This window comes from Squalius cephalus, assembly GCF_949319135.1.
Source record: "Squalius cephalus genome assembly, chromosome: 23".
Classification (NCBI taxonomy): domain Eukaryota; kingdom Metazoa; phylum Chordata; class Actinopteri; order Cypriniformes; family Leuciscidae; genus Squalius; species Squalius cephalus.
Window position 1 is genome coordinate 17,046,039 of NC_137144.1, and position 20,071 is coordinate 17,066,109.

The 20,071-nt window shown below is 35.0% G+C and overlaps 2 protein-coding genes across 3 annotated transcripts; one reads left to right on the forward strand and one right to left on the reverse strand.

Annotated features, from left to right (window-relative positions):
- Positions 1 to 457: 457 nt before the first annotated feature.
- samm50 (SAMM50 sorting and assembly machinery component) lies at positions 458 to 5,177 on the reverse strand. Its single transcript, XM_079860250.1, has 15 exons — positions 5,011 to 5,177; positions 4,609 to 4,719; positions 4,425 to 4,526; positions 4,258 to 4,345; positions 4,065 to 4,171; positions 3,835 to 3,965; positions 3,378 to 3,465; positions 3,042 to 3,170; positions 2,885 to 2,956; positions 2,708 to 2,794; positions 1,537 to 1,607; positions 1,394 to 1,461; positions 1,165 to 1,311; positions 919 to 1,060; positions 458 to 787 (listed from the first exon to the last, which is right to left on the reverse strand). Exons 1-15 carry the CDS (start codon positions 5,029 to 5,031, stop codon positions 742 to 744), a joined length of 1,410 nt encoding a protein of 469 aa, XP_079716376.1. The 5' UTR covers positions 5,032 to 5,177; the 3' UTR covers positions 458 to 741.
- A 134-nt stretch (positions 5,178 to 5,311) lies between these two features.
- efcab6 (EF-hand calcium binding domain 6) lies at positions 5,312 to 19,877 on the forward strand. Of its 2 annotated transcripts, XM_079858640.1 has the most exons (31): positions 5,312 to 5,515; positions 8,720 to 8,870; positions 8,987 to 9,207; positions 9,340 to 9,419; positions 9,918 to 9,987; positions 10,069 to 10,205; positions 10,301 to 10,419; positions 10,540 to 10,661; positions 10,746 to 10,894; positions 10,972 to 11,046; positions 11,894 to 12,011; positions 12,090 to 12,263; positions 12,993 to 13,070; positions 13,214 to 13,374; positions 13,444 to 13,545; positions 13,640 to 13,814; positions 13,956 to 14,070; positions 14,165 to 14,283; positions 14,446 to 14,675; positions 14,765 to 14,852; positions 15,898 to 16,013; positions 16,199 to 16,360; positions 16,454 to 16,609; positions 16,704 to 16,914; positions 17,006 to 17,203; positions 17,323 to 17,550; positions 17,848 to 18,048; positions 18,131 to 18,317; positions 19,137 to 19,321; positions 19,405 to 19,554; positions 19,646 to 19,877. In XM_079858640.1, the coding sequence occupies exons 1-31, from the start codon at positions 5,486 to 5,488 to the stop codon at positions 19,766 to 19,768; spliced, it is 4,431 nt and encodes a 1,476-aa protein (XP_079714766.1). In that variant the 5' UTR covers positions 5,312 to 5,485; the 3' UTR covers positions 19,769 to 19,877. The 2 variants fall into 2 exon arrangements, with proteins under 2 accessions (XP_079714766.1, XP_079714767.1); XM_079858641.1 differs by lacking the exons at positions 5,312 to 5,515; positions 8,720 to 8,870 and having other exon boundaries at positions 9,174 to 9,207; positions 9,351 to 9,419.
- Positions 19,878 to 20,071: the final 194 nt, after the last annotated feature.

Here is a 20,071-nt window from a genome sequence, read left to right on the forward strand (position 1 = left end):
GCTCGAATCATTTCAAATTGGTTTCTTGAACATGACAATGAGTTCACTGTACTAAAATGGCCCCCACAGTCACCAGATCTCAACCCAATAGAGCATCTTTGGGATGTGGTGGAACGGGAGCTTCGTGCCCTGGATGTGCATCCCACAAATCTCCATCAACTGCAAGATGCTATCCTATCAATATGGGCCAACATTTCTAAAGAATGCTTTCAGCACCTTGTTGAATCAATGCCACGTAGAATTAAGGCAGTTCTGAAGGCGAAAGGGGGTCAAACACAGTATTAGTATGGTGTTCCTAATAATCTTTTAGGTGAGTGTGTGTATGTATGTATATATATATATATATATATATATATATATATATATATATATATATATATATATATATATATATAGACACACAATTTATTTTATTATTTAATATATAGCAGATTAATAACACACATGAAACCACAATAAAGGCCAGAGACATTATTTATTGAACACAGACTGTTCTGACAAATAAATATGACAATAAGAGCACTGATGTCCAATATATTCCCCAATGAAGTGCCAATAACTTTAAAAAGGATGATTGATTCCTAACAAATGTTACTGGTTTTAGACCATTTTAATTTTTTAGCGTGTTTGCAAACACTGAAAAATTAACCAACATTACTTTGCAGTTCAAAGTTGAATAGTATGAATATCCTTTATCCGAAGTACAAAGTGACAGAAAGCCTTCTTTTTTCCCCATGGGAATCACAGGAATCGGATTCCAGCCCCAAACTGCACTCCATCACATATCCTGAGATACAAAACACATCAGCACATTATATCATAAATTCAAAATAAGAGCAGAGAAATGCCAGTACATTAAAAGTGTATCACTTGTGCATTAGTGATTGATAGATTGTGTGCGAATGTCTGATTGTCTACCTGTCTCCGCTCTGGACACCCATGGGAATGCAATAGTTGAGCTCCAGGCGAGCTATGTTCCCCAGACGCAACACAATGCCCGCTCCATAAGACCAGCGGATACATTCGGCCAGTTTGCTCAGGTGTGCCCTCGGCCCTTCCCCTAGTGGACAATTTAAAGTACAGCAACAAATGTAAGTAAAAACAAACCATGTTTCATGAAACAAAAGGAGGAAAATTTGCCCTTCACAGCATTATTCATCTTACCATAGTTGAGGTTACACAAGTTTCCGGCATTGAGGAAGAAATGCGTCCTGAAAAGGTCTCCAAATCCGCCTCGGCCTGGCCTGAATGGAAGAGGGGTGTACAGATGAACCCCCCCAGCCCAATACGCCTCTCCACCGAGGTAATCGCCTGTCACCAAAGTGAGAAAACAAACCTTACTCATGAATATATATAGATATATATACCTTTTGTCAGGGTCAGAGTCATTTACCTTCACTCTGAGGGCCGATGCTGTACATGCTGAAGCCCCTCACACTGGTAGGACCACCCAAATAGAACCTAAATACACCAAAACCACCATTACTTTGAGTGTTTGTGGGTCTTTTTTACCAATGACAGAGAGAATTTGCTAACCTGTCAGCAATGCAGGATGGTCTTTCTCCAAGGGGCAGCAACATACCACCCCACAGAGAGGTAGAGAGCACCTATAAGAGACGAAAATCTCTTGTTTCAAAGTGTTTCAAAAAATCAATAAACCAGTGTTGTTAAAGCTAAAAACATTTACATTTATTAAATGACTAAATTAGAAAACATGTTAATTGAAATAAAATAAATATTAACAAAAATAAAATGTATAAAAAATAAATATTTTATTTCAGTTAGTTACCAAAGAAATTAACATTTCTATTTTTCGTTTAATTAAGCCCTCTAAAAGTGTTTCAAACAACCAGACAAAAACAGTGTTTTATCATTAACTATAACTACGACTATTAAAAAACATTTACTTTAATTGGAATAATGTAAATGTAAACTGGAATAAAATAAAACAGAAAATAAAATATTTTAAGTTAGTTGTTAAAACTAAGCAGACATTTAAAGGGATAATTCACCCAAAAAGTTGCTCTCCCTCAAGTTGGTCCCAAACCTGTATGCGTTTCTTTCTTCTGTTAAACACAAATGAAGATAGAGTGAAGAATATTGGTAATGAAACCATTGACTTAAAACATACTATGGAAGTCAATGGCTACCGTTACCAACATTCTTCAAAACATCTTAATTTGTGATTAACAGAAGAAAGAAACTCATAGAGGTTTAGAATAACATGAGGGTGAGTAAATGATGACAGAATTTTCATTTTTGGGTGAACTATCCTTTTAAACACAATAACAACCTAATAAAATGATAAAAACAACAAAATTACTCAAATAAAAATGGAAAAAATAAAAACTAATTCAATATATTATTAAATACTATAAATACTAAATACTATAGTATATTAATGATAATAAAAAGGTAAAATTACATTATTTAAGTTAGTTGCCATAAAATATTTTTAGTACTAAAATTATTCAAACTAATACCAAAATAATCATTGATAAAAACTAAATACATATTTAAATTCAAACAAAACCTAATAAAACACACAAAATTACTAAAAATAAATAAATAAATAAAAACTCATTCACAATATTACTGAATACTATAAATAATAAATATTACTAAATACGTACTATAGTATATTAATGATGCTAAAAACACGGCAACATACAGACATAAGCAATATTTTTTTCCCAAAGCATCTTACCGAGTCCCAGAAGAGAGTCTTGTTGAGCTGAATTTCAAAGTCTTCCTTCAGGAATCTGACATCTCCTCCAGTGTAACCTGCCAGTTCCTGACAGACCATAAAAAAATAAGTATATAATGACAGTATTTTCATTTTTGGATGAACTATTCCTTTCATTTACAAGGATAGCAAACAAACCTGGTTGATCTTCAGTAAGGCACCTTTTCTCGGAAGGATGGTAGAATTGCGTGTGTCGATGACCATTGCGTGCTGTGAGGAAAACATCATATTCAAAATCAGATATGAAATATCAATGAGTGTAATAACAAAGCCAAGATATAGAGAAGACGCATACAGAAAGTGAGGACTTCAGGGAATGGCCACTCTCCTCCCTGACAGTGAAGGAGGCCGTACGGGCCAAACAACCCAGCTCTCGCCACACACCCTCCCATTTCAAAGTGTGATTTGTCCTCCAGATGGGGAACTGGGGATCATAGATCAAACAATGGGCAATTAATAAATTAGATCATTTCTTACTTATCTACTAAAACTTTTGACTTTTAAATCTACTAAAATTATATTACATATTGGTTTAAAGAGACATAGAAGCTTGTAAATAAATAAATAAACACCTTATTATAAATAAATGTCTTAGTGAAAATAAATGAATGATTAAAATGAAGTCCATTACACTGAACTCTGTGGAGACCCCTCGGTCCGTTTCTCTGAGTGAGCTCCATGGGAACTGCCCCGTGACTTTATACAAGTTAATGGAGAAGCTGAAAGAGTAAGAGAAAGAAATGTGCTTGACTTTAAAGTGCCCCTATTATGCTATTTTAATGGTTCCTAATTTTGTTTTTGGAGATCTCCAACAACTGGTTTACATGAATCCAATACATATTATGGATTTCCGAAATAGACGTTGTTCACGAGCAGCCATAGGCTGGCATTATGCAAATTTGTTTCAAACCTTCATAGGTTTGTGCCGGAAGTAAGATGACTCTAAATTACACACTACATGAAAGGTGATATCTGAAACAGGGGAACTTTAATGACTACCGTAACTTAAATGACTGACTTGGGCACCATGACATTTCTAACAAAAGTAAATGTAATTGTAAACAGAAATACAATGCCGAGAAACATACTTCCGTTCAAAGTGTCCAGGCTGGGGCTTGAAGAATGACAGGCCATATGAGGTTTCCTTAGTACCATAAGAGAACTGAAAGGTCAGCTTTTCTGCACGGCCAAAAACATTGGGCAATTTCAAACCCAGCACCTGAGATGAGAACCAGAACAACACTCAGTTTTCAATAAACTCAGTTTTAAATTGTAGACACACAGCCAGCAGTGATGATGCAGATTGTCAGTAGCTCACCATGCTTCCCTCGTTGTTCCCAACCATAGTGTTGTAACTTCCCGTCATTCTTCTCAGCTCTTTCACCTCGAATGTCACATCCAGTCCGTTAGGCAGCGCATCAGTACCTAATGTTTTAAGAGAAATTCAGACTATAATGTATCACTTTGCTTATTGCTTATTTTACTATTGGTTGTTTGCATAATTGTTATACCTTCAGCAGTGTCAATGACAACTTCGACATGTCTGAATATCCCCAGACGCAAAAGTTTCTGTCTGGCCTCATGGGACTTCTTCATAACCTGTTACAAATTTGTAAATATAAACACAATTTTAAATATAGTTCAAATTTGAATATATATATATATATATAACACTCACATCAATCAAGTTGTTGGCACGGAAAACATCTGCGATCTCATATGTTAAAAGGTCTTCCTTTGTTCTTCCGAGACCATCAATGTGTACATGTTGTACTACAACCTAAACAATTGAAAGATACATATGAAAACCTGATATGAATCTACATTTATGCATATGCAAACACTGGATAGACCAATCTTACATCTTTATTTTCCAGAACTTCCTGTTTCTCCTCATGCTCTGGTTCCCCCAGGTCCATGTCATCTGCTTGAACCCCCAGTTCAGGTCCTTGCATAGGAAGGGGGTCCAGACTCTGGGTCAACAAATATGTAGCAGTGAGTTATAGTGTTACAGACCAAGAATTGTGCATATATAAAGGCAAGTATTGTGACAGCTATACTTCGTCAATGTCGATTGTAACATGATTCAGTGTGTAGTGAGAGTGACCGTTTATATGCGCAAAATTGATTTACTATCTTACTGACAATTAATATGAATAAATGTGTAGTACAAAACGTCATCCTGAACTCGGCCTGTCATTCAAAGACACTGTTCAGAGGTCATTGCTTTAGCTTTTCCGACAACTCTGGAAAAATGCGCTTACCCTGGCATGCACGGTCCCCATGTTTAAACAACTGTTTACATTCAAACGTCCCCAATGTGATTATAAACAGAGTTCACTGTAAAACAGGACAATCCGCGGTCTGACTCTGTCACACTACAATAAACTCCTGGCGGCCGCCATGACACTTGGTAACCACGCCCGTCGGAAATGATTGGCTGAGGAGGACAGGACAACAACGTCATGTTCGTCACTATTTTCCTTTAAAAAATATGACAAATTGCAGTTTATGTGACGATACAAATTAATCTGCACTGGTTATCCGTTGGTATTGTCCATTTGAAAAAATGTTTTGTGATTTTTTTTCGCTTTTGTAGTAGGCGGGGCCATTGTCAGCCCATATCCATGGGAACAGCAGAGCGTCCTCGACTGTGGCTACAAAGTTTGACTGGTTGACAACAAAAGTTGTCGTCTTTAGTTTGGATACCGATAGTCTAAATACGAATTTAACACAATAATGCGTCCGAGGTCAGCTGTGGAATGTTGGGTCAGTATGAAGACATTTTACCTATCATTTCTGGAAGAAAAATGGCTAAGTTGGACTAACGTTACCAAGGACATAGGTTCTCTTATGAGGCTACTGGTCCTCATTAAAAGTTTAACTAAATACTTTCTAATTGTTTCAAGTAATTTAAAAACGATGTACATTGAAGAATAACATTAGTATATATTGTAATATACATATATATATATATATATATATATATATATATATATATATATATATATATATATATATATATATATATATATATTACAATATATACTAATGTTTGTTGTATGTATATATATATATATATATATATATATATATATATATATATATATATATATATATATATATCTATCTATAAATTACAGAAACGTCTGTCTGTCTGTCTGTCTGTCTGTCTGTCTGTCTGTGTGTGTGTCTGTTCCTCGCATATCTCTCGAACCGTTAGTCCGATTGATTTCAAACTCGACAGGTGTCTCGCCACGGGCACGAGTAAGTGCAGTGCCAAGTTTGACATTGTTTGGATGAGAAATGCAAAAGATATCGTTAAATATATCATTTTTAGAAGGTTGTGGTTTAAAAATAAACATTCTGACATTAGAGAGTTGTATCGGTCAAAGAAGCCCCAAGAAGGTTGTGGTTTAAAAATAAACACTCAGTCAGCTACACTGTTTACTTCTGAATATTATAGTTTGGTTCCAGAACGTGATAAATCCATCTATCTATAAATTACAGAAACGTCTGTCTGTCTGTGTGTTATTCACATGTCTCTCGAATGTGAGATAACCACTAAATGTGTGAAAACCACTATTTTCTGTTTCAAACTTTCACATAGCATCTTTAGGTTATAATAACATAAAAAATTCAAATCCAGATTTTGATTTTCAAAGATTTATTATAAAAACGGATTATTTTTTATTATAAAAACTTTTTTTTTTTTCAAAATGCAATTAATCCATTGAATCAATATAAAGTTATTTTTGATCATATTGCCATCGTAAGAAATATCTCCTGAACTTTTTTGACGGCGATCAGCTCACAAAAACTGATTTTGCACGGGCACTTTGCACTGCTCCCTGAATCGACGCGCTTATTCATTTGTGGATGTTAACTGAATCTGTAAGTCAGCTATGCTGTTTACTTCTGGATATTATATTTCATTCTGGTGCGCTTAACGTTATCGCCACTGTGTAATAGTAGCCTATGCTATTCACCAACTAAACATATCCTTTTCAATGCGTTCACAGTCTTTTTCACGGGCATCATTTGTAGTTGCCTATTCACAAACTGTTTGCTCAAGCATAGCGTTTTCTCGGAGTTCACTGTGTGCTTTTTACCATGCACAAATAAAAATGTCACTGAACTTTTGCTGTGTAATTGTAACACTGAGCACACACCAAACCAACAATTACTAAAAACACACACAAAAACTGATTTTGCACGGGCATTTTTTGCACTAGTCTATCTATAAATTACAGAAACGTCTGTCTGTCTGTCTGTCTGTCTGTGTGTGTGTCTGTTCCTCGCATATCTCTCGAACCGTTAGTCCGATTGATTTCAAACTCGACAGGTGTCTCGCCACGGGCACGAGTAAGTGCAGTGCCAAGTTTGACGTTGTTTGGATGAGAAATGCAAAAGATATCATTAAATATATCATTTTTAGAAGGTTGTGGTTTAAAAATAAACATTCTGACATTAGAGGGTTGTATCGGTCAAAGAAGCCCCAAGAAGGTTGTGGTTTAAAAATAAACATTCTGACATAAACACTCAGCTACACTGTTTACTTCTGAATATTATAGTTTTGTTCCAGAACCATAGACTGTAAAAAATAGTCCAGAACGTGATAAATGCATTTTGATTAATTTGAGTAAAAATGTGTTTTCTTTACCAAGAAAGTGGCAAGATGAAAACCACTATTTTCTGTTTCAAACTTTCACATAGCATCTTTAGGTTATAATAACATAAAAAATTCAAATCCAGATTTTGATTTTCAAAGATCTATTATAAAACCGGATTATTTTCCCCCAAAATGCAATAAATTCAAGACACTTTTTTTTCAAAATGCTATCATATTGAAACTGTTGAAATCAGCCATCACTAAGAAATATCTCCTGAACTTTTTTGACGGCGATCAGCTCACAAAAACTGATTTTGCACGGGCACTTTGCACTGCTCCCTGAATCAACGCGCTTATTCATTTGTGGATGTTAACTGAATCTGTAAGTCAGCTATGCTGTTTCTGAATATTATATTTCATTCTGGTGCGCTTAAAGTTATTGCTACTGTGTAATAGTAGCCTATGCTATTCACCAACTAAACATATCCTATCCAATGCGTTCACAGTCTCTTTCACGGCCATCATTTGTAGTTGCCTATTCACAAACTGTTTCCTCAAGCATAGCGTTTTCGGAGTTCACTGTGTGCTTTCTACCATGCACAAATAAAAATGCCACTGAACTTTTGCTGTGTAATTGTAACAATGAGCACTCAAACACACCAAACCAACTATTACTAAAAACACACTCAAAAACTGATTTTGCACGGGCACTTTGCACTAGCACTTAGAAGGTTGTGGTATACATAAACACTCAGTCAGCTACACTGTTTACTTCTGAATATTATAGTTTATTCACAGCCATCATTTGTAGTAACCTAGCCTGCTCCCTGAATTCAATGCGTTCACAGTCTCTTTCACGGGCACCAAACCAACAATTACTAAAAACACACACAAAAACTGATTTTGCACGGGCATTTTTTGCACTAGTATATACAATAAACAAAAAAAAAACAAAAAAACGAAGGACATTTAAAAAAAAAGGAAACAAAAGCTGCAGTAAAAAAAAGCTTTACCACTAGGGATGTAATGATACCCTCATCTCACTATTCGATACATATCACGATACTGAACTCACGATACGATATTATTGCGATACTCCAAGACAAAAAGGTAAAAGGTAAAAGGTTAACAAAAAACGATCTGTTGAATAAAATGCTATATTTGGTATTAAATTGGGTGTGGAAATGAATAAGCTTGGACTTGGTGCTTGCCTAATGCACAGGACAATGGTAACTAAATAAAAATAAATGATTCTGAAGCTGAAAATCCAGAATTATTTTAGACGATATTCAACACGATACATGTTGCATTTTTGTATTGCGATATGTTGTGACACGAAATGTTATTTTGGTTATATTCAGGTGTCACAGTCAGCAGAGAGGCCTCAAATATCTGGCCATATAGATCTGAGGCCTGTAACACAAGGGCTCACCATCAACCCTAGATATAAGAGTTCGTCTCGAACTTCCACAGGAGAATTCTCAAGGAGAAACACTCTCAAATCTGACTCTGGTAGGGTTTATGCTGTTTATTTACAGTAGTTGGTTTTAGTTTGTATTATCTGGGTAATGATAGAAAAGCATTTTGTTGAGGAGATTTTCTGTTTTATTTCTTCTTCTTTTTTACAGCCTCTTCTGTGCAGTCAGTGGCAGATGACAATCTTTCTTTGTTGGACATTGAGAACTTACTCTTGGAGAGACTCAAGGACAGAAAACATGACTTGAAGGTTGCTTTTGAAGCCTTTGACCAAGAAGGGAACAAAACTGTCACCAAAGGAGAGTTCAGACGTGTCATTGAGGGCTTTCTGGTTCCGCTCACCGAGTCTCAGTTTGAGGGTCTGTTGGCTGAGGTGTGTTCATTTAGAATTACAACAGTCACCACTTTCAGACAGTGCATGTATTGTTATTTTGTGGTGCAGCGATTTTCATCTTAAATGTAAAATTCTCACTTATTTTAACCTACATTAAAATATTTGTATTAGCTTGACTTTAGAGAAAATGGAACAATTCCCTATATGGAGTTTCTCAGAAGATACGGCAAGGTTTCATCTACTGTGGGCAGGTAATTTATGCTTTTGTGGATATTTTCTCAATTATTGTATTTCCTTAATTTATACACTACAATTCAACAATTTTTTTTATTTTTTTTTAAAATAAGTCTCCTATGCCCTCCCAGGCTGCATTTATTTGATCAAAAATACAGTAAAACAGTAATACTGTGAAATATAAAAAAAAAATGTACAGTGTCACATGATCCTTCAGAAATCATTCTAATATGCTGATTTGATGCTCAAATAACATTTGCGTATTATTATCAATGAGCTTTGAACCTGATATTTTTTTCAGGATTCTTAAATGAACAGGAAGTTCAAAAGAACAGCATTTATTTGAAATAGAAATCTTTTGTAACATTATAAATGTATTTACTGTCACTTTTGATCAATTTAGTGTGGCCTTGCTAAATAAAGGTATTAATTTCTGAATAAAAAACCTGACACCAAACTTTTAAATGGTGGTGTGTAATATTTCTTTATACATACAACATATAATCTCTTAACAGAATCCCATCCAGGAGTGGAAGTTACAGAAACTTGTCACTTGGAGAACTACAGTGTCGTCTGAAAGATAAGGTGTGGGTGATAAGGTATGAATTTGATTTAAATATTTGTCTGGAGATGCTAGTGTAATATCCATGATTCTCATCATTTCAGATCGGAGGCAATTTGAAAAACATCACCAGGGCTTTTCGGCTGTTTGACTTCAACAGTGATGGACAGATACAGCAACATGAACTGCGTAAAGTGCTAGAAGGATACTGCTTTCCCATGAGCCAGCTGGAATTCCACAGGTCCTGGTTTTTCCGTTTAATGGAACTCTCTTGATGTGTTAGCCTATCATTTTTCCCACAATTCTAAGTGTTTTGTGTCTATGTCTTTCCTTCAGACTATGGTCACATTACAGCGTGAATAATGCTGACACAATATCTTACAAGGAGTTTCTTGAGCAGCTTGGTGTTGACTGTGAAAACTATAGAAAAACTGCACCAGATTCTATACAACTGGGTACCGTTATTCAAAATAAATTATGTAATATAAAAGTGACAATAATAAAATAATGATTCATTCAAATGTATGCTTAGATTTATGCAATATATGTTAATTGTTTTTCTTATTTGTTTTCAGCACTGAATTGGGAAGCTGTCAGTCGCAATACAACAAGACCTAAAAGTAAGATAAGCATAAGGGGTTTTTCAGGCAAATCCAGGGACACCTTGGATGAAGCCCAGACCAGGTTTTTGAGTAAAGTGAGTATGACGGATTATTTTTCATCTCATATATATGTGAGCATTTAATTAAAATCAGTTTTCTACTTTGATTGCAATTTACAGATCAAGAAAAATTATAGCCTTGTTGAAAAAGCTCTGCAGGCATTTGACATCACAGACAGTGGGTTTGTCTCCCAAGAGAATCTCAGATCTGTCCTCAGTAATTTCCTCTTTCCCATGGATGATATTATATTCCAAGAGTTATTAAACAGGTATGAGAATTTAACTCATTTATGTATTTACCTGATTGAAGTTCTGAAATTCATTTAGTGATCATTTACTGTCACAGATTTGGAGTGAGCAACACAGAGCCTGTGCAATGGAGAATATTTCTTGGATTGTTCAAAGATGACATAACTGTACAGTAAGTTGGCCATACATTTATTGTTTGGGTCCTATAAATCAATATTATTTACAACACACTACTACAATATGTTGAAGTGTATACTGTATATGTGTATATTATATATATATATATATATATATATATATATATATATATATATATATATATATATATACAGTGCTATGCATAAGTTTAGACACCCATGCTAAAGTTGACTAAAAAGAGGAATAAAAAATCATCTTTTGGAAATTGAACTTAATGCCTTAATTAAAAAAATTAGGAAAAATCCTACCTTTAAGGACACCAATTTTCTTTGTGAATGAATTGAGAGATTGGCATGGAGTACTTTCCATAAGATCATCTCTCAATGCAAATCAAACCAGCTATTAGGCTAACTGAAATAAAACCATGCCAATCTCTAGGTATGGTGAAGGCTATGTGATGATGTGGGGCTATTTTAATTCCAAAGGCCAAGGGAACTTTATCAGGATGCATAATATCCTGGATCCATGAAGTAACTGGCCTTTTAAAATAAAAATCTGCCTGCCTCTATAGGAATTTAACATAGGGGTGTCCAAACTTATGCACCCTGTATTTTAAGGAAGAACATTTTTTTATTTACGATACATTATTCATTTACAAAGAAAATATGGTGTCCTTAAAGGTTGGATTTTTCCTAATTTTTTTAATTAAGGCATTAAGTTCAATTTCCAAAAGATGATTTTTTATTCCTCTTTTTAGTCAACTTTAGCATGGGTGTCTAAACTTATGCATAGCACTGTATATATATATATATATATATATAGTTTTGATTATGCAAATATATATATAGTTTTGATTACATAAATATTTCGTAATGTCTCAGGAAAGATTCTGCTCCAGCAACTCCAGGATCATGCAGTATTGAAGCAATTCTACCAAGACTACGTCAACATGTACTTAATCAGCTTCATCTGACAGAAGCCTTTCAGGACTTTGATACAGTATGTTTGTGATTCAGAAAAAATCTAATTGTGTACTTTAAATCACAACTATTCATAATAATGATATTTTTTCTACAGAACAGAACAGGTTTTATCAGTAGAGATGAACTATACAGGGCCCTGGAGAGTCTGAATTTCCATCTGACCGATGAGCAGTTCACAGCTCTTGTTGATGTCTTGGATGTGGAACATACAGATGTCATAAATTACCAACAATTCCTGGACATCCTCCATCACCAAAGGCCAATCGAGGTATTATAACATTTGACATTATTTTTTAGGACAATTAAGCTCAATTTAATTCACCCAATTCTCATTACTGCAATATATATATATATATATATATATATATATATATATATATATATATATATATATATATATATAAAATTATTAAAACAATATAAATACATTTTATAAATATAAAAATGATAACTTTGCTGTACTGTAATACCCATGCAGGTGAATTTTAGGATGAGTTGTCTGGGTCACATTTTAACCTAAAAAAAAAAAAAAAACACACTGATAACAAATATTGAAATATTATTAGGACCCTTTGGATTTTTGCATTGGGACATTGTTTTTAGGACAATTAAGATAATTTTTAACAATTCTCATTACTGTAAAATACAAAAAATATTTCCCATTCTGCAATTTTTTAAAAACTCCCAAAGATTATTTAAAAAAATGTAATAAAAAAATCATTACGAAATATTTTACTGCAATGCAGTAAAATGACATATTGCATTGAGAATCATTACAAAATACTAAGAGAGACATTACTGTAATGCAGATTGGTGGGTACAGTGGTTCCTAATATGTCCCAAAAAGTGTCCAAATTAGTAAATTTGTTTTTCTTTATGCAAAATACAATTTCTTATTATTTTTCTTAAAAGAGTTTTGACAAATTCTCCCATGTAGAGGTTATTTGCACATTTAAAATGAATCTAAAATGAACCCTGTTCTGTGCATTAATTCCAGCAGACACCAAAGCTCAATAAAAAGGCTCAAGCATGGGTAAACACATTGCCTTCCACAGCAACAACAACATGGAACGCAGTAAGTAACCTGCAAAATAATTTTACAGTATTTTGTTTATATTTTTTTGTGTATAAACTGGCTTATTCACCACTAGGATATCTAAGAATGATAAAATGAATCACTTGCCAATACTAGTTCTTTTACATACATGATTTCTACAGGTAGAAGGGATTTTGAAGGAGAAGCTCTCTGAGAACCATGACATGTTGATCGAATCTATCACCAACACAACCCAAAACCAAAGTGACATCATCCCACCAGAAGACCTTAGGAGATTGATCCAACAATACGGACTACCACTGTCTGAATCCCACTTCAGCAAGTGAGTCTCTCTTTTCTGCCCTCAGCCTTACCTCTGGATACTGACTAATTTCCCCTATTTGCTGTCAAGGCTCTGTGAACCATTTTTGGAGGGTGGAGGTGTGAACTACAAGCTGTTTTTGACAAGCTTGGGTGTTCCAGAGAAGAATAAGGACATCAGTATCAGTGAGAGGTCTGTATAGTCAATGAACATGAGAAATGATATGCATGCAACACCTTGTCCTAATGAGGAATCACATATGATCATTTTTTTAAATATACTACAGGAACGAAAATGAACATGAAGCCTGCATGTTGAACATAAAAGCACAAGCAGTAAAAAAAGTTGTCCTGAGGAAACTCAAGGACAGGTTTCAGAGGCGTGGGATGACCCTTCAGGACTATCTGATGTCCACCAGGAAAAGCTCAACAGCAGCGCTCACTCTGAGACATTTCTGTAATGTATGGCCTGAGATCTCGCTCGCACTTTTTGTTTATATTTTGGTTAAACTCATTACAGGTACTATAATTCTGATAGTAACATTCATGCAATGTCTGAAACAATGGGTTCTTTACATTAATTCATGTCACTCTTGATTTTAGATTCTGGATGATTGTGGTATTTTACTGAAGGGACCCCAGTTTCAGATGCTTATTGAGTCTCTTGGTTTTAATTTGGGTCCGATTTCTGTTACTGACTTTGTGGCCAAATTTGAAGGTTTGATATTTCACAACACACAAACTGTTTTCTTAACACAAACATATGGCACAAACTGGTAAAACATCATTTTTCTCATTTCTTTTCACCACAGAAGTAACAATACCAGAAAAGGACAAAGATAGACGGGCAAAAAATGTGCAAACTTCCACACTTTTGACTGCAGAGGATTGTCTAGGTCAGCTCAAAATGAGGATCAAGGAATATCATGGGGTATCAAAGCAACAGATCATTCTACTTATTTAATTAAATATTATATTTTTTACTTATAAAGTAAAATAATTGTAAAGCGCACACATACAGTATATGTACATATATGTATACATGTAATGCAATGAATTTCATTAAAAATGAATACCTCTTTATTGTTTACAGGATGCTCTGACCGCTTTCCGTCTCATGGACAAGAACCGAGATGGTATAGTTAATCAGAATGACTTCAGGACTCTGTTTGACAGCCTGATGTTTGTAACCCAAGAGCGAGAGTATCGGAGATTGCTCGAACTGTTGGGCCTTACGCCTGGTGCCACACTCAACTTCACTGATTTCCACAACAAAGTCCTCTCTAGTGGCAAGATGAAATCACATCAAAATGATAGCACCTTGTAAGAACCTTTTACTTCTCTGGAATTAATCGTTATATTTATCCTAGCTGTTTTTGTAAAGCTAATAGCTCAGAATTCATGTTTTTCAGACGAAACGGGTGTCTTGATAATGCATGTGACCAAGTTCATGACTATCTAGCAGCCATTGCACACAAAAGACCTTCAGAGCTCTCAAAGGTAATCTCCATCCTGTCCTGCTTACTAAAAGGGCACTTTTTGATAGTGATGCACGATTTTGAAACTCTGCTTCAGGAAGCTTCGAAACCTTTACGAATCTTTTGTTTCGAATCAGTGGGTTGGAGCGTGTATCAAACTGCCAAAGTCATGTGATTTCAATAAACGAGGCTATGAAGTGTCTATGGGTTTTACCTGATCTCTGATCAGTTTTAACATTTTTAGCATTTTAATTAGACATTAGTTAATAGTCTCTTGTTTAGCTGAGCAATGGAACAAACAAAACAAGCCCTGAAAATAGTACTTACTAAAGAACACTTACATTATACAGACTTCATTTTTAATCTTATAGGATGATTAGTTTATTGCTTTCAAATTACTTTCAATTTTTGTTGCATTTACACTGTTCTGACCAGCAGCGGTCACTAGCATGTGGTGCTTCAAAACAGTGAATCTTTACTAAGAACTTAGGAACTCCAAGGCACTTGAAGTAAGTTAAAAAGCCTTTATTTCATTCATGGCTTAAACATTAAAATTGGTGACAGATCCACCTACGCGTTGCGGCTTTACATGCCTTCGTCAGGGTGTGTGTGACCAACAGCATCTCAGGTTCATTTTTAACAGCAGTTAATTAATCAAATTACAAACACCTGGTCACTCTGTGTAAGGAGACCTATAGAGAAAAAAATAAAAAATAAATACATTTTTGCAAAGAGCATATCCAACACGATACACAGCCGAATCAAATCTTTACTTTTACAGTGAATCTTTACTTTTTGGTGCTATATGGCAGCTGTCTTGGACCTACACATACACCTAGTGGCCTGTATATAGCATAATACAAAAATATAGCATTCGATTACCAATGTGTAGAAAGTGTAGAAATCAGTATAGAAATGCATTATTAGCAGTCAGTCATGGTTTTAACAAGATAAACTGAGCAGTATTTGACTGATCATGTGAACTCAAAATGGCGGCTCTGGCGAGGAGACCCATGAATGAATGCTCCTTTAAACTAAACTTTGCACTTAATAAATTGTGTTGACAGGTCTTTTGCCAGTTGGGTGATGGTGAAAGCATCATGACCAAAAATGATCTAAAGCAGATGCTTTTTAAATACTCCATGCCTATCACACCAAATGAGTTTGAAAAACTCTGGTGCAGGTAAGCACCTTCATTTTGTTTACATTATATTTCACTTTAATGTGTGTATGAGTTCCTCAATGCATTTAACAGCTGATCCAGAATCAGTATTAGCATGGCATGAACTAAAATACATAAATGACACAATTCAAACATTTTAGATGTCTGATATCTGCTGTAAATAAAACTAAAAAACTCTCACACAGATATGATGAGGAGGGGATGGGCTTCCTCACTCAGACAGAGTTTTTAAGAAGGCTTAAAGCCACATCAGAAGAAGACAGTCAGTCGGACGCTTTAGAGGAACAGCTCACAGAAAGGGTGATCCCCACAACACCTGATCTAGAGGTTGTACTACATAATCTTAGGTGAGAATGGTCTCTCTTAAAATGACAAACGTAATGGCGGATGAAAACACTCTCCTCACACATTGTGTTACATGAATCTATCTGTGTTTGAAGGAAGTGGATCGGGAGTGACTTTGAGAGTGTGAGCAGAAGCCTTGTGGTTCTGGATAAAAACAAAGATGGTTACGTGACTGTGACAGACTTGCGCTCTCTCCTGCACAGAAATGGCTTTCAACTAACAGAAACACAGCTCACATGTCTACTGAACCTGTAACCCTCCATTACAGACATGCTCATTTACTCAAAATGTGATAAGTATTGTCAGCCACTGCATTCTTCTTCTTCTGTTCTCTTGATTTTTCAGCCTTGGCTTTGATGCTTGTTTGAAGGAGCTGCCTTACCTTGATTTCCTAAAACATCTCACTGGACCTCCAGCCTCGAGTGGGACTGCAGTTGGCCCTCCTCAAACTATGGGTTCTCTAGAACCAGTGGAGGATGTTGAGGAGCTGAGCCCAGACAGAGCCATACATAGAGTCAAGGAGCTGATTACTGCTTCCTCAGATACTCTCTATAAGGTACAGACTATTTATAAAGTATATTAATACTGCAAGAGATGTTCTAACTTTTTTTTCTGCAAAAAAACAAAATCTGTGTTTTGCTTTTTAGGCCTTCTCTGCATTTGATAAGACTGGAAATGGTATGATCCCGCAAACAGAGTTTCGGCAAGTGCTGGACCATTTCTGCATGCGTCTCTCAGATGTACAGTTCAGGAGGTTGCTGTCTGATATGAGACTGAGTGAAGGAGAGGAGATTATGGTTGACTGGAAGAATGTCCTCCAAGTCTTCAACCTCCACACTCAAGAGGTCAGAAATTGTTTTATGTTCAAGTTTTTACTTTTTGCACACTATCAAATCACCATAATGTAGAATGGTCTTAGTTGCATATGGTGTATATTAAAATGGCTATTCCTTAAATCTAACAGACAGCAGATGAATGGCTGAAGAAAATCCACAAGATGCGTTTTCCTAATCAGACCCGACCTTTAGTCATCTCTGACATTTTAAGGCGGATACAGGAGGTTGTGTCGGCCCGCATTTACACTATAACAAAGGAGATAGTAGACCTCGACAATGCCAATATAAACACAATCTCCAAAATGGACTTTAAGACCATTTGTGATCGTCACTTCATGAGGCTTACCGACGACCAGGTAATTTCCAGTACACTCTCAAATACTATAAAGGTTTGAAGTACAGTACAAGTGCACATTCAGTGCATTTAAGTGCATACTTTCCACAGCAATGCCATAGAAGAACCATTTTGGGTTTCATTCAGTGAAAAGTTCCTAAAAGAACTAAGTGTGAAGAACATTTAAAAAAATCTTTTTGTAATGGAAAGGTTCTTCATGAAACCATAGCTGCCAGTAAAGAACCTTTATTTAAGAGTGTACCACATGAACATCTTTAATAGTTCCTTCGATTGCTTGAAACACAATCAACTCTTTCAGTTTCAAAGCCTGTGGAAAATGCTACCAGTTAATAGCTTTGGAAACCTGCAATATCGAGAGTTCCTGAAAAAGTTCAGTGGAGAACAGAAAGGCCTGGAAAAGGTTGCTAAATCATTACCAGGTTCAGCAAGATCAACACTGGAGAGACCAGCATCCCTCAGACGCCCCAAAACAGCACCTTGCACCTTTACACACTCGATGGTACAGTGCATTACTTGCTTCATTTGCTGATATTGGTTGTTTCCTCTGTCCAAGTGTCTCCAGTGTCATTTGTATCTCGCAGCCATCAGTCTCAGAGCGGCCTCAGAGGCCCTCCACGGCGGGCAGAAGGTCCATGCCACTGCTGAACTGTGAGGATGTGGAGATGAAGGTGCGTTCCAGGATCCAGGAATGTTGGAGGCAGATCCAGAGGAGATGCAGGCAGGCGGACCCTGACAGAACAGGGGAGATAGATGTGGATATATTCCTGGGTATGTTTGAGGCCTGATTTCTTTCCATTTATCAGTCACTGCACATTTCAACCATAAAATACAGGGTTCCCACTGTCATAAAAAACGTTTTGCAGATAGCTCTGAATGATTTATTATTGAATTATAATGATTTTATATAAATATAAATAATATAATATAAGATAATTGTTATATCTTTTTTAATATAACTAACTTTAATATATGCCTAAAATGTAATAATATATATAAAATTTCATAATATATATTATACAATTATTATTTTTAATCAACTGAAAAATCATGGTAAAGTCATGAAATTATTTAATTTTACTAAATTTGATTTTTATCAGTGAATCCGTCTGAATTATAATTATTTTTATATAATATAATTTGTATGTATTTTTCAATATAACAATTTACAATTATATATATATATATATATATATATATATATATATATGAATGAATAAATAAATGCATTTAAAATAATTTTCCTAAATGATTGATTAGCAAATACATTTTTTATATAATTATAAATAACATAAAATAAATTGTATTGGGAATATATCATTTTTATGTATTTTGATTGATATAAAATTATATCATTTTTATTTTATAATTTATAATATTTTATAATCAATTGATTTTATAATCATATATATATATATATATATATATTATAATACACTTATATTATATATAATTGAATTACTATAAAAATTAACTTGTCAAAAAGTGCAGGACCACTAATAATAATAAATAGCAAATGACAATGGAAACATTGTCATATATTGTCACAATGTTGTTTGGAAATGGTGAATTTGAACTGATGTTTTGCAGAGATACTCCAGAGCCTCAATATTGAGCTGAGTCCACCTGAGTTTGAGCAGCTGGCTGTCAAATATGACATCAAAAACAGTGGACGTCTCTCTTACCCGGACTTCCTACGTCACTTTGTGCTCATGTCCAGCCCTCAGGTCAACACTTCATCCAACAGACTCAGACTGCAGCTCCCCAGGACACCAGTGAGTTCACTGCAATTACAGCACGTCTTGAGCGGTTATAGGCCAGTATAGTTCATCCAGCATTTTCTGACTTCCTCCTTTAGATGAGTCCTGTTCCACTCAGTGGTCAGTGTGTTGAAGCCATGCTGAGAATTTCCAGGCCCATCCAGCTCGTCTGGAAACAGATGAGGCAAAAATTCACCTCCTTTGACAAAGAACGCACTGGAAAGATCTCTCTTCAGGACTTTAGAAAGGTACAAGGCACTATTTTATACTTTAAAAAAAACTTTTCAGTCCACGTCCTGTATTTAATCATGCAATTTTTTTGGATTATTATTTTTTTAGGTTCTGAGACAGTTCAGCGTGAATCTGTCAGAGGAAGAATTCTTTCATTTCACATCTTTTTTTGACAGTAACCTCTCAGGGAGGATTTCATACAATGATTTCCTTCGCATTTTCCTAAAATGAGCGCAGTTTCCTTTGGTTATTAGTTTTGAGTGTCATATTGCACTGCTTTAGCTGCACTGATGTCACAAATGTTTTCATAAATAAAATAAACAGATTATTGTGATCCTTTATTTCTGTTGTTTTTATTCATATAGCAAGATAATATAATTTTTTTTATAAAACAATTATAAATGTTATATTTGATAATTATTTTAAAAAGTGCTTTAAAAAACAATAATTGCTTTCAAGATCACTAATGTTTTGACAAGAAAATCACTAGCAATGTCCTTACCAAATGTTGTTTTTCCCTGTGATCCCTGTGAT